Source organism: Bactrocera dorsalis, chromosome 6 (genome assembly GCF_023373825.1).
Source record: "Bactrocera dorsalis isolate Fly_Bdor chromosome 6, ASM2337382v1, whole genome shotgun sequence".
Taxonomy (NCBI): domain Eukaryota; kingdom Metazoa; phylum Arthropoda; class Insecta; order Diptera; family Tephritidae; genus Bactrocera; species Bactrocera dorsalis.
Window position 1 is genome coordinate 33,650,022 of NC_064308.1, and position 14,200 is coordinate 33,664,221.

General features: G+C 37.5%; 1 protein-coding gene across 11 annotated transcripts in view; it reads left to right on the forward strand.

Moving 5' to 3' along the window:
- LOC105225047 (transcriptional activator protein Pur-beta) overlaps positions 1 to 14,200 on the forward strand; it is a 72,525-nt gene that overhangs the window by 44,588 nt on the left and 13,737 nt on the right. For all 11 annotated transcript variants that reach the window (XR_007423276.1, XM_049460782.1, XM_049460776.1 and 8 more), the window contains 3 exons: positions 9,292 to 9,354; positions 13,697 to 13,818; positions 13,888 to 13,990. Coding sequence is in view for 10 of the 11 variants with exons in the window: in XM_049460782.1 (XP_049316739.1) it covers positions 9,292 to 9,354; positions 13,697 to 13,818; positions 13,888 to 13,990 (288 nt within the window). In the remaining variant the exon portion in view is untranslated. The remainder of the gene's footprint in view (positions 1 to 9,291; positions 9,355 to 13,696; positions 13,819 to 13,887; positions 13,991 to 14,200) is intronic.

Genomic DNA, 14,200 nt, shown 5'->3' on the forward strand with positions numbered 1-14,200 from the left:
GACACTTTAAGATGTGGTTGTCCTCATTTTACCGAACCATTAGTCTGTATGAATAATAATTCATTGAACTAACTTTTTTGTTCGTTTCAGCACTTATAAACAATTTTTTTTGTTATTAATTTGATAATATAAATTTTAAGTTAGTAAACATATATTTTAATGTGGTAAACATATATTGTTAATTAATTTACCTGTAACTGGATTTATCATCTTACTTGAAAAATGATAGCCGTCTTCACCTTGCCAAAATAGGCATCATATGATCGATATGTTTTAGACACACGCTGAAATTGATCGTTCCGTCGAAGTAAAACAATGTCTCGGTTTTCTAAATTTTCTCCCACGACGACAATAGCCACTTCATCAATTGTTGGCGTATTAAAACGTCCAGCATGTTGTCCTGCAGGCGCCTTATCGGCTCTGATGACAATTTTATGATTATCTGATGGCATGCGGTCTAATGCAGTTGTGAATAATGCAACTAATTCATTGTGTTGATGGAAAAATGTTTGAAGTTGTTCCACAATGGATCTTTTCACTGAGTTGTTGTGTGCACAACGCTGATCAACTTCTCTTGCTGAATCGCCCATAAAATATATTTGCAAAAATGTATAGTCTTCATTAGGCATTGGCAATAAGGAAGATGTTCCATGATATATTTGACCCTGAATTTGCAAGAATATAAATATGTATTTAGGTAATTGTATAGCAAATTGTTTGTACCACCATGTGGCTCGCAAAATACTCCCAAAATACTTTATAGATCATTTCAAATTAAAACTAAATCTCAACATTGAACAGTAGCCTTCCATGGCAGTTTTAGGTATTAGGCTTTACCAAGTATTGGAACACTTTGTAAACACATCTACACAACACTGGCTCAACATATTTTGCACCAGCTATATGGTTGTAAAACTAAATAAAATTGTTTGCCATTATACTTATATACCTTGAAAGTAGGCATAAAATTGTCTCCAATAACTTTTGTTGCGACAAATGATGTCATTTGAAAGCAATTATTGTATTGCTGGATATGAGTCAAAAAATTATTAGAATCTGGCCCATTTCCGGAAAACAATGAATGTAGTGGCTCTGGTGGTGGTACCAATGGCGTCAATTTGACTTGGCCGCTGACGCAACACAATCCAGGGGCTCCATTTTTGAATTTCAATACATTGCAATGTGGACATACAATATTCATTAGTCCAATAGCAACAATTTGCTCTGAACTGTAATCAGTTGCCACATTATTTTTTTTTACCTAACCCTTTCCAGATCTACAGCAAACAACTTCTGATTTCATGAAGATTGGTTCCGCCGTTCTCGAGCGTTAGCGTTACTAACAAACAAACAATCATTTTTACTTACATATGTACATACTCGTATGTATGTATGTATGTATATAGAAAATAAAACGTTTGTATGGGAAAAAGAAAAGATCTGTTTTTAGGGGTTTTCCGGCAACTTTCGTAATTTTTTCTTACATAAGAACCTTCTCCTAATAATAACAAATACAACAAAAAAATCAGCCAAATCGGTTCAGCCGTTCACGCGTGATGCCGTGACAACGAAAACGGTTTCATTTATATATATAAGACTAGCTGACCCCGCAGCCGTTGTCCTGCGTGAAATTATATAGTTTGAAATGAAAAGAAAGTTAAATTTATCATTTCATGTTTTTTTTTTCAAAGTAACGCAGCTTTATAACCAACATTTTTCTTTTTCTGTTCCGGTGTACAGAAAAGATGGTTTTCCAACTCGTGAGCACGCTACGGCCGTGTGAAAAACATAGCATTTCCAAATTTATACCTCACACTATGCGACTATCTTTAGGTCCTGTTGACTGTCATCTCAAATTCAATTTTCACTGGAAACGGAATACGTTTGAACTGAAATGGCAAATCGTTAGAACTCAAAGGAATTCGTAGGATCAAGCATTCTGTTCCCTTGTATTCGATGGGTGCGTCACAATCAGTCGGTTCCATTACACAGTTTCGGCGCATGAAGATTGGGGAAACATAATAACGACGGATCCTACTTTGAGACGCAAATGATGCGGTGGCATACCAAGCCTGTCCAAAGAATTTAAGAATACCACTGGATAATTCACGGCGTCGTCTTCATAGTCAAGACGATAGATCGATTTGTATGAGCGCAAGTCTCCCGGAATTTGACTTTGAATCTTCCAGTTGAAGTCAACAACATCGGTATTTTTGGCGGCTAACATTGCGCGTGCACTTAAGAAATCGTAGTTACGATAATTTGGCCAATGTCCGAACATTTGTGATGAGTTCATCTTTCGTAAATTGATAAAGGGAAGATGGAATTGATATTGAACCACCGGAAGTATCAACCGAAATTGTACCATTTCCAATTTTTAGCGAAGACGATGTAAAATGACTTTGACAATGTCGATGTTTATATCGAAAAGTATGCGAACTTCATTTTCATTCCAGTGATTAACGTGTTCCAGCATTTGTAATTGCTGGCTTACTTTTCCACAACTTGCACACATCAAACTATTCACAGTAAGCAGTGACTCAAATAAAGTTGAACCGCGTACATTAATCAATAGCAACCGAAGGTAAAAACAATCGTCGTTTTTCTGGTGGATTGTGTAAATTCGTCCTAATGCATTAGTTGATAAGACACCTGGATGTCAATCTACTGGTTGGCCTTGTTTTCTTTTCGAATAGAGCAATGTTCTCACAAACGCATCACTGACAAAAGTTGAGAAAAAACTCGTCAATGTTAATTTTGTTGCTGGCTATGTTTCCACTGGCTGTACTGCATTACCTGGGTTGAAATACACTCTTTGGCCATTCTCCAAATTAACTGCGAGACGCACAACAGTCGAAAAACGTTCATGAATTGCAAAACTAAATATCCTGCAAAACGCTTTAGTGCAGTTCACGTATCGACCGTATCGATCAAGACCAGTACCACCATGTTGCTTCCGTTGGCGACGTACTTACAAATGTATTTTATCGATTACACCAAACTGCAATACTCAACATTGACATGACTTTTGAATGTGATGTTAGACAACAGTGGCGAATATGGTACGATCCATGTGTTGTCAACTTCGATACTCACGCCTCTAAATTGAATGCTAAATGTTCTGCCATTGTCGTCTGTTGAGCGACGCCGATAGAGTGAATATCCATCATTTCTAGTTTGTGTTTCCGAAAGAAAAGTACGTGGATACTGTTTCGTGCATTTATTGACAGACATACAAACCGAAGTGTGGTGTCCGCAAGGTTCATGAACCTTATTGGTTTTCATCACTTTGTGTAATACTGGATCTTTTTTTGCATCAGGAATTGCCGCATTATTGAATGATTTCATCAATTTGATATGGTGTAACCACCTTCCACCATCCAAAGAAGAATGTGTGCGTGCGGCAAACCTCTCTTTTGCCACTCAACAGAGTACATCTAGCATCTAACAGCACCATATATGCGTTGCTTCAAGATAATGTTCATCGAAGCTATTGAAAAGTCTTGCTATGACATCGTGACGATCGCTTTCTGATTGATCGCGACCCATTATACCGCACGTATATCATCCCATCCTGGGAGTACTCGTTCGTGTGCCTTATATTGATTCCAAAAAGAACGCCGACCGATATTAGCGCGACTTCTTCGTGGCATCGTGACAAATTTCAATCTGTAATTGATCACTTTGTGTAAAAAACACATAACATTTTCACTGAATAATTGTCAAAAATTTTTCAGGCAAACGCCAAATTTGAAAGATTTAAATAATTGAAAAAAAAAAAAAAAATTGTATGGAAAAAATTAACTTTTTGGAATAATCCAATTTTTCGACTTTTCCTCACGAAAAGCATACAGTTTTGTTTATTTCTAAACCTTCCCCGATCCATATGGAACATTTTCTGAAAATTTCACCAAAATTGGCTCAGTCGTTCCCTTAGCGTTACTAATAAACAAACATTCATTCGTTTGTATGGGAAAAAGAAAAGGACTGTTTTTAGGGGTTTTCCGGCAATTATTCGAATTTTTTTCTCCGCATAAACCATCCCTGATCCTCAACGACCATTTTAAAAAAAGAATTATCAAATTTGGTTCAGTCGTATTAAAGTTATGAGCGTACATACATTTTGTCGATTCATTTTTATTTATATACATAGATTAATACAATATACTTGCATGGCCGCCAGAATTTATAATTAGTATATCGGAAATGAATCAACGAAAACACCGTACAACACTGTTTACAATGCGAATGTGTTACAGAGTACCGAGTGCCATAAGCAACGCAAATTATGCCCCTATTACGGTTTTCAACCCAACTGCATTTTGGTTGGCGATTTGTAGTTCTGTAATGTGGTGTGGGAATGGGGTTCACAAACACAACAAGCAGTTGTAGTTAAGCAAAATAAAATAGAATAAAAAATGCGAAATTGATAAAAAGAACTATTTGGTTTATAATTTGAAACAATTTATATTAGTTATTAAGTACAAATTCATAGAGAGGTCAAAATTTGTTGAGCTCGTGGAGTAAAATCCTGGTATTGGACGAAAAAAACTTTCTTCTTCTTTTCGTAGACACCGCTTATGCGATTATAGCAGAGTTAACAACAGCGCGCCAGTCGTTTCTTTTTTTCGTTACGTGGCGCCAATTGGATATTACAAGCGAAGCCACTTGGTCCTTCCAACGGAGTGGAGCTCTTCCTCTTCCTCTGCTTCACCCGGCGGGTACTGCATCGAATACTTTCAGAGCTGGAGTGTTTTTGTCCATCCGGACAACATGACCTAGCCAGCGTAGGCGCTGCCTTTTAATTCGCTGAACTATGTATATGTCGTCATATATCTCATACAGCTCATCGTTCCATCGAACGGGATATTCGCATTGGCCAAGCCTCTGCACCATATAGCAGGACGGGAATTATGAGTGACTTATAGAGTTTGGCATTTGTTCGTCGAGAGAAGACTTTACTTTTCAATTGCCTACTCAGTCCGAAGTAGCACCTGTTGGCAAGAGTTATCCTACGTTGGTTTTTAGGCTGACATTGTTGGTGGTGTTTACGCTGGTTCCAAGATAGACAAATTATCTACGACTTCGAAGTTATAACTGTCAACAGTGACGTGAGAGCCAAGTCGCGAGTGCGACGTCAGCTTGTTTGATGACAAAAGATATTTTGTCTTGCCCGCCGCTTTGTTGTTCTTCAGGTGGGTAATTTCTATTCGAACTTCTTCATGGTCGGGTAATGAAACGTCTGCTCCCTCGTCATCGATTGGGGAATCGGGTTCGCCTTCTCCTGGCATTGTACGTTCACTTCCATTCAGCAGGCTGGAGAAGTGTTCCCTCCATAACTTAAGTATCCTGTGGGCATCGGTGACTAGATCATCTTTAGGGGTTTTACAAGAGCATGCTCCGGTTTTGAAACCTGTAAGCCGCCGCATTTTTTTGTAGAATTTTCGAGCATTGTCCCTGTCGGCCAGCTTATCAAGCTCTTCATACTCACGCATTTCGGCCTCTTTTTTTTTCATTCTGCAAATGCGTCTTGCTTCCCTCTTCAACTCTCGGTATCTATCCCATCCCGCACGTGTTGTGGTTGATCGTAACGTTGCGGGGTAGGCAGCCCTTTTTCTCCACGCTGCACAGTGTATCGTTTAATACAATGATTTTAAGTTTCATTGAAAAATTAATATATTTTTTTAGATTTACGAATAGAAAACAAAAAATTGTGTAAAAAATATATTTAATTATTAGGTCTACAACTGTGCTTCTGCCGTTTTTTTTTGTAAATTTAAGGCTTTACTGTATAATCACGGTCCAAAAGTTGTTTCCCTAATTCCCTCAAAAATCAATGCTTAATTAACACACGAAATGCTTTATGATCCATTTTTTTGTAAACTAACACAAGTTGCTTTACAAATAGTTTATATTTTTTGAACACCTAATAGAAATCATATAGATGGTAGTAGTAGAGTAATAGTATTATCTATGTATGTGTCAGCCTCAGTTAAGTGTGGACGGGTCCTCAGCCGCACTTTTCTTGGAATGAAAAAAGAAAAGCAAAATTTCCCGCAAATGTCGAGAATTCGGCTCAAAAAGTGACATTTTCAGTTGAGAATAAGTTTGGGATGCAAACAGATCTCTACAAATATTTTGTTAGGTTAATGTTGACACAAATGTCCAAGATCGATATAAAATGATTCAATCGACCAGTGCTTGACCCTAGAGACGTCTATTGGAAAACGGCGGAAGCAAAGTTGTAGACCTAATATTTTTTTTAAATTTCAGAACATACAATAGCATTTACATGAATATATAAAATACGTACTAATACATAAGTCCATTACATTTCAACTAATGAAAAACGCGATGATTAGTAAGGGATTTTTTACCAACAGACCTAATAATAACAATAACATAAAAAAAACAATAACACACAACAACAAAATGTTTAATACTACTATATCATTACTCAATGAATGACTCATCATCAATGTTAAATTCATCTGAATAAGATAATAGATAATCTTTATCGTCATGGTCACATGTTACCTGACGTGGTACTTTTGATGGTATTGAAGGCGCGATAATTAAATTTAGAACTTTCTCCGGTAATGTATCTGTTCTCTTTCTAGGAACTTCTCTGAGTGAGTTGATTACCGGATCGGATGTTATTAAAAGCATATGTAGTAAATCTATATTAATGGCAATACGTGACTGCTTTCTGGTGTGGTGTTCGCGAAATGTTCGAAATCGGGAGTTTAAGTTGAGATACTACTTCCAAAACCTTGTTAGTTTATGATGTAGTAAAATAAGTTGTTTCCTTTGAAAAAATAAGCTTTAAAATATTTTAGCTGGCATCATCACTCAATCTCAATGGAACAATAGCAAAAACAAACAGATAATTATTAGTAGCATCGCAGTTCTCAAATTTCTGTTTATAAGCGCTATGGCCGGAGCTTCCGTCACATCCCCATTTGCTGATTAGTGTGAATGATGACTTAGAAGATATATTTTCTTTGAAAACTTCACTTTGCGCTTCAATTAAATGTTTAGCGGTTTTATCCAAAATGACTTGAAGTTTAATTTCGGCGCGCGTTTCTGTTACCAAGATATGCTCATCTGCAGGGTAACACAAATTTTAACACTTACGTAAACTAAAATAGGATGAAAAAACTTTATGTCCCGCCTTCAATGACCATTTTCGCGTCTGTTTATAGGAGTAACGTGTGCACTTAGAACTTAGAACTTAGCTAATGCCTCATCACTTGTCAATTGCCTGCCTTCGCATGTAGTATTACCAGACTTCTTTTTTTCTGTAGATTTCAAACATTCTTTAATCGAAGTAGCTATGTTTCCAAAAGATTTGCTACTTCAGTGGCTACGGTCAACTCGATGGCACTTCGCGATTCGAGTAAGTCTTCGACCCTTCGTTTTTCCGTTTTAAAAGACGACTATTAAAATTTTTTTTTTGGTCTACTTTGAGGTCGATTACTTCCAGTTGATGAGGTAGGACAGGATGTTCCATTTGTAGGTGAAATTGTAAATCTGCTCCTTCTAACCAACTGCGATTTTTGTTTAAAAAACGTTCAATCATCATATTTGCTGCAGTCCATTTTTTCGAAAATTTTGACGAAACACTCGAAATTTTTAACTTTATCTCCTTCTGTGTATCAGGCGTTACATCTGTAGTACTAAATTTTGTCAAAACATAATTAAGTAACCGGGAATTTCGTTCTATTTTACATTTTCGCCATTCTTCAAATATCTCCTTTTTTGAAATAAAGCCAACTCGATCTGGAAAAAAAATAACTAAAAATGATGGGGGAAAGATGTGGTACTCGATCAAAGGTCATTGCATAGCTTAAGGTTACCGTTGTACAATGTTCAAACATTAGCTTGGATATATGTGGATAAAAAAAGTTGCATACGTTAAAATCTTGAAAATAAGAAAAAACACAAACATTTTTATATGAGTTTTCAAAACCCCGTACAACGTATTAGCTAAACGCAAACCAAGTACTAAATTGCATGAGATATATATACATACCTTCTAAATTAAATTCCATTTCATCAACAGTCGTGTTTTCCTCTCCAAACCTTGTTAAATCACTATTTATAATGTATTTTTTATTTAAATTGAAAACATAAAAATGATAATACCGTATCACTTCGATTAAACTTGTTGTAGTTAACCGTAGTAGAATATTTTGCGCAATTCTTACTTAAAAATTTGACATATCAAGGGTTGTTATAATCAGAGTACTGTCAATTATTTGTTTGTTTACATTGACTTTTGTCCGCCTTCTATGATCCAGGCGAATCACTGTGCGCTGCGGCACGGCACTCTTCGTCGTACTAGCTGTTCTTTTGCACTTTCCGAAATCCAATGGTTTCGGTTGCAGCTGTACGTAAGGAGTTTGAAATGCCACACAGTTTCCGTATACCGAGTTGTTGACGAGTGCTCTCAGAGAGCAGGAGTGCAAGCCGAGTAGAAAATCGTTCGGCTGTCTGTTGTGATTGCAGCTTCTCGACGTCGAACCTTCCTTGTGTTTGTTGACGTGCGATTTTTGCAGCACAGAGGCGGGTGCTTATTTTTGCTGCAACAGATAGTGGTCCGAGTCGATGTTAGGACCTCGGATCGTACGCACGTCTAGAACACTCGAGACGTGTCTTTCGTCTATTCCAACATGATCGATCTGTTTGGTGGCTTTTCGATCCGGAGACAGGCAGGCTTGATGTATTTTCTTATGCTGTAATCTAGTACTACATATTACCATATTTCGGGCCCCGGCGAAGTCGATGAGCCGTAACCCATTTGGGAATGTTTTCTCGTGGAGGGAGAATTTACCCACTGTTGCACCAAAGATACCTTCCTTGCCTACCCCGGCATTAAAGTCGCCAAGCACGATTTTGACATCGTGGCGGGGCAGCTCTCATAGGCGCGCTCATAGAAGGCAATACTGGTTTATACTATTTATTTTTCTACAAACTTTACTGAGTATTTAGTTATTATTTGCACATAATTAATTGTCCACGTGTTGTATTCTACGAGCTTTTTTTTATTTACTCCAAACATGGTTAAATTCTTGAAATAACAGCCTTTGGTCGGATAAGATCCGGATCAATTCCAACAACGTAGAACTGTCTGTTCTGGGAATTGGCTCTATTACAGATTGATCGTTCTTTCGATTAGAACTTATATTAAAAACAGTTAGATTGAATATTTACTATAACTTAAAATCTTTAGATATACACAAATGGATATTATATATCTTAAATTAGTAATATAATTAATTATTTCAGAATACAATGCAAGCGGCATGGAAGGCACAAGTGGAAGAAGTGACTTCGATTCTACAAGCAAGGGTAAGTGTACATTGACGAATTAAGTTTAGATTGTGATGACCAAAGTGCTTGATTCAGGAAATGAGTCAGAGAAAAGCTCGGATTCGTTGATGAAAGCTCCTGCCTTTGCCAACTCGTCAACGTTTTCGTTGCCGAAAATGTTCCTGTGGCCGAGAACCCAGATCAAGTCTAGGTGGAGCTTATCTTTTATTGAGCTAAGTGTTTTCTTGCAATTATGGACTATACTGGAATTTGTCATGGGCGAAGACAAGGCCAGGAACGCCGCCTGGCTATCTATAAATATTGCTGCTTTAGGTATCCTCTTGTGGTTATCCAATAGAGCTTCGCAGGCCTTTGCTATTCCCAGTACTTCTGCTTGGAAGATGCTAGCCGAGTTCGGTAGACGGATAAAGAAAGAAATATCTACATCAATGGAAAATACCACCGTGCCTACTCCACAGTCCACCCGTCGGTATAGACTGAGATTGTATCTTCCTATCCTATTGAACCAACCACCCAATTCTTTTATTCTTATAGCAGAGCATACATTGAGCGCGTCAGTCGGGCATGACTTGATTGCAGCAGCAACACCTGCGCATGCTGCTCTTTGTATTCCATTTAATTTTCTAATGTTGTATTATTTGTTTAGCCCTGGCTACCATACCAGAGCTCTTTATATAAGTATAGGTCTTATGACAGCCGTATTGAACCAACCTCCCAATTCTTTTATTCTTATAGCAGAGCATACATTGAGCGCGTCAGTCGGACATGACTTGATTGCAGCAGCAACACCTGCGCATGCTGCTCTTTGTATTCCATTTAATTTTCTAATGTTGTATTATTTGTTTAGCCCTGGCTACCATAGCAGAGCTCCATATATAAGTATAGGTCTTATGACAGCCGTATACATCCACATGATTGAATCTCTTGCAAGTATAGTACGCCATATATGCTTTATTTATTCTTTTTTCTATATTTATTTTTAGGACAGTTTGGTGTCAATTTCCACCCCCAAGTATTTAGTTGTGGGGGATAGAGAGACCGTTAGTATCAAGTTGAAACTGAGGGATTTTGGTTCTGCTTGTGAATAGCATCAAAGCTGTTTTGTTTGGGTTAACACCTAGTCCATTGTTCTTAACCCATAGGTTTAACCTTCGTAGTGCTCTTTCCATAATCCCGCTGACTGTTGAAGGAAACATGCTTGATACCAACAACACTATATCGTCTGCCTGTGCTACTGCTTTCACTCCTCCACCGTTTAATTGGAGTAGTATTTTGTTCAGCGCTACAACCCATAGAAGCGGGGAGAGGACCCCTCCTTGAGGAGTCCCTCTATTCACATAACTTGTTTGTGTTGCAGCGCCATTTGATGCTATAATCTCTCTATTCTCAAGCATCGATTGTATCCATCTGCACACAGTGTCGCTTATGCCACCGTGTGTCAGAGAATTGATGATACCATTTACTTCTACATTATTGAATGCGTCCTCTATATCTTTGAAATGTAGACATGGTGTATCTTTGTAGTGTAGTGATTTTTCGATTACACTTATCACCTCGTGAAGAGCAGTTTCGGTTGCTCGGCCCTTTATGTACGCATGTTGGGACTTCGATAACTTATCCGCCATTAGCCTTTCTAGAACCTTTAGCATAAAAGAGGTGAGGCTTATAGATCTAAAAACCTTGGTATTATCGTGTGTTCTTCTGCCTGGTTTTGGAAGGAAAACCACTTTAATTATGTTCCAACTTCTTGGGATGTAAGACAGTTGAAGGCTAGCTTTGTATATATTTTCAAGCCTTAGAACCACTGGCATTGGTATGGGCAAATCCCGTCTGGACGTCAAGCTTTAAATGGTGGGAAACTAGTTATGGCATGTTTGAGTTTGCTGTTGTCTACTATCTGGCTTCGGTAATTAGTTGCGTTTACCGGTGGTTCTGGTTGAATCCTCGTTATAGGCGCTTGCTGACTCCCATGATGTTTTTTGGATAGCATTTTACTCAGCCTTGCGGTTTCTCTGCAACTTTCTATCGATGTGCTGAAAGATCGCCATGAGTCATTCTTAGCTTTCCTGACTGCTTTTTTGTATCTTTTCATGATATCTTCATATGGTTGCCAGATTTTGGTTCTAAAACTCTCATTAAAAGCTTTCCTTAGTTGCGTTCTTGAGCTCATTGATCCACCAGGATGAGACTTTCTCTTTTTCAGAACTGTGAGCGGAGCAGATTTATTGAAAGTTGTAGTTAAGATTTTTTCTCTACTTCTGAATCTAGTTCCTGAGGATTACTGATATCCCTATTGTCTCTATTTTCAAGGCATTTTGTTGCTATACTGTTAAATATTTCCATGCTGTTCTTCTAGGTTTCCGATATTTGAGAGGAGTACTGTATTTCTCACGAATGCTGAAAAATATCCAGGAGTGATCCGACATGGAAGGCTCATCAGACACCCTCCAGTTATCCACAACGAAACTGTCTGTGTCTGTTGATAGCGTGAGGTCCAGCACTTCCTCCGACCCCTGAAACCTATCAGAGCTTGGGAAAATAAAGGTTGGCTTATCGGCCTTGTTGCATATACACACATACTTAAATTGCTATTCAGAATATACTGTAAGAGTGACTCACCTCTGGTGTTTATACTAGAACTTGCGTTTGCATCACACCCTATTAGGACATCTTCCTTCCTGTTGTGATCTACTAGTCTTATAAGTGGTGCCGGTGGTATATTCTCGTTGTGGGCCATGTATGCCGAAACCAAGAAGACATGATTTTCCTTTTGTTTTACCTTTACCATTGTGATATTTGCTGGGCTGTAATTGGGACAAAAGCATGGAAAATTTTTAGCCTGGCCTTGCAAATGCTGAAGCTGATTTTGCAGTCAGTCTTCTTAAGAGCATCTATGGACTCATCGAAAATGGCCACCAGAGTTTGTCTGCTTGCTTTATTGGGTTTTTCCTCCTTGATCAGCTGCCCCTCATCTATACCAGGTATAACTTTGTTCTACAGCTTAATGTGTCTCAGGAGCTTTTCGCCCGGCTCCTCTAGAGGGGATAGCCAAATCTTCGGCGAGTATAAGCCTCAATTGGAGGCCTACAAAGGCGTTGCTGATTTTAGCAGGAAATCTAGAGAACCCTAAAGGTTTTAGAGGATTCAAACTCCGAGTGAGGACCCGTAGGATTGTCCAGTACAAAGCTTAACACCATACTCGACAATCTGTCGTCAATCTTCCCCCATCGTTGAGACTCGTACTAGAGTGGCAACTCTGTTACTTATATAACATATAAAACTAATAATATAATAAAAATTTCCATTTCTGTTTCTGTTCTGGGTCGACTTAAACCATCACAATACATTGAACATTTTATCCTAAAGTATTTCCGGATATTTGGTTAATATTTAATGCAGTTTTATTGTATACATTTGAATAAAATTGTTCGAAATTAAAAATTCTTATCTTAAAAAATAAAACTAATCTTTCCTATACTAGAAATGAATTTAAGTTTGAATTTTTAGTTTTTGACCCTGAAAAGAGTATTTTAAGTTAGTCACGAAATTTTTAGTGCTCTGAAGGAAACGTGGATGACCCTATACGAGTAAAATAAATGAACAGCGTGACGAGCTGAGTTGATTTAGCCATGTACGTTTGTCCCTTTTTCTATATATAAGCGATCCAGTCCCAAATTTTTGATATATCGATTTGAAATTGCAGACTTCCTTTTCTCCTGAAAAAGTTGCTCATTTGCCAAACCCGCCGATAGCGGACCATATCACATAGCTGCTATACAAACCGTCCGATCAAAAATAAGTTCTTTTAAGGCATTTTTTGTATTCTTATTTAAAAATTATTGGGGCAAACTTTCTTTGAGTTTATAATTTTTAATATTTAATTATAAACATTGTAGTTTTCTCACCCTACAAGGAAAACTGTAGCCCTATCAACGGAACCATATATTTGAAATTATCATTAAAGTACGTGACAGCACCACTGAAAAATTAATCGTTGCCGTTTGAATCTCGTTTTGCTCCAACTATTCCGGTATTTTTTTCTCTGGTGATTCGATTCTATGTTTTTTGGTTTTTTGTGCGATATTAGACAGGTCTTACCGATTCCACATTGTTATACGACATTTAATGTCGCGTCTCACGGGAACGCGATAAAAATCGTATATCCGTCTGCTCTAATTTACCTTCCCACAAATTTTCAGCTAAATCAGACGTTCTTGAGTTAAAAATAGTGTAACTAACAGGACTTTTTTTTATATAATTTATATAGATTGTTTTTAAAAGTAGGATCATTTTAGTGGCAATACTGGTAAACCTTTATTATTACATATTATTCCATTTTATATTTATTTAATTATATCAGCTCAAGCCGGTGCACAACAAAGTGAACAAGAATTGGCAACAAAAATGCTACAAATACAATCGAAACGATTTTATTTGGATGTGAAACAAAATCGACGTGGGCGATTCATCAAAGTCGCAGAGGTAAGTGCAATAAAGGAGATGCATCATATTTAAGAATTTTGACTACTTTTTTCAATATATTATTTCTAGATTGGTGCAGATGGCAGACGTAGTCAAGTGTATTTGGCTTTATCGACAGCCGCTGAATTCCGTGATCATCTTTCAACATTTAGCGATTATTATGCTTCTTTGGGTGAGTATTTGAAAATCATATATATTTGAAGCAAAATTTATGTAATAAGGTTGATAAAAAAGTTGACCTAGTTTTTGGAGTCGACTACACAAAGATTGTAATTTTAAGCAAAGACTTATGCCACTAACGCCTTTGTTAGCAAATTTGCGTAAATAACACAAGACAGAGTTAGATCCGTTAATAAATGAAAATTATAAGGGTAAAGGAGAG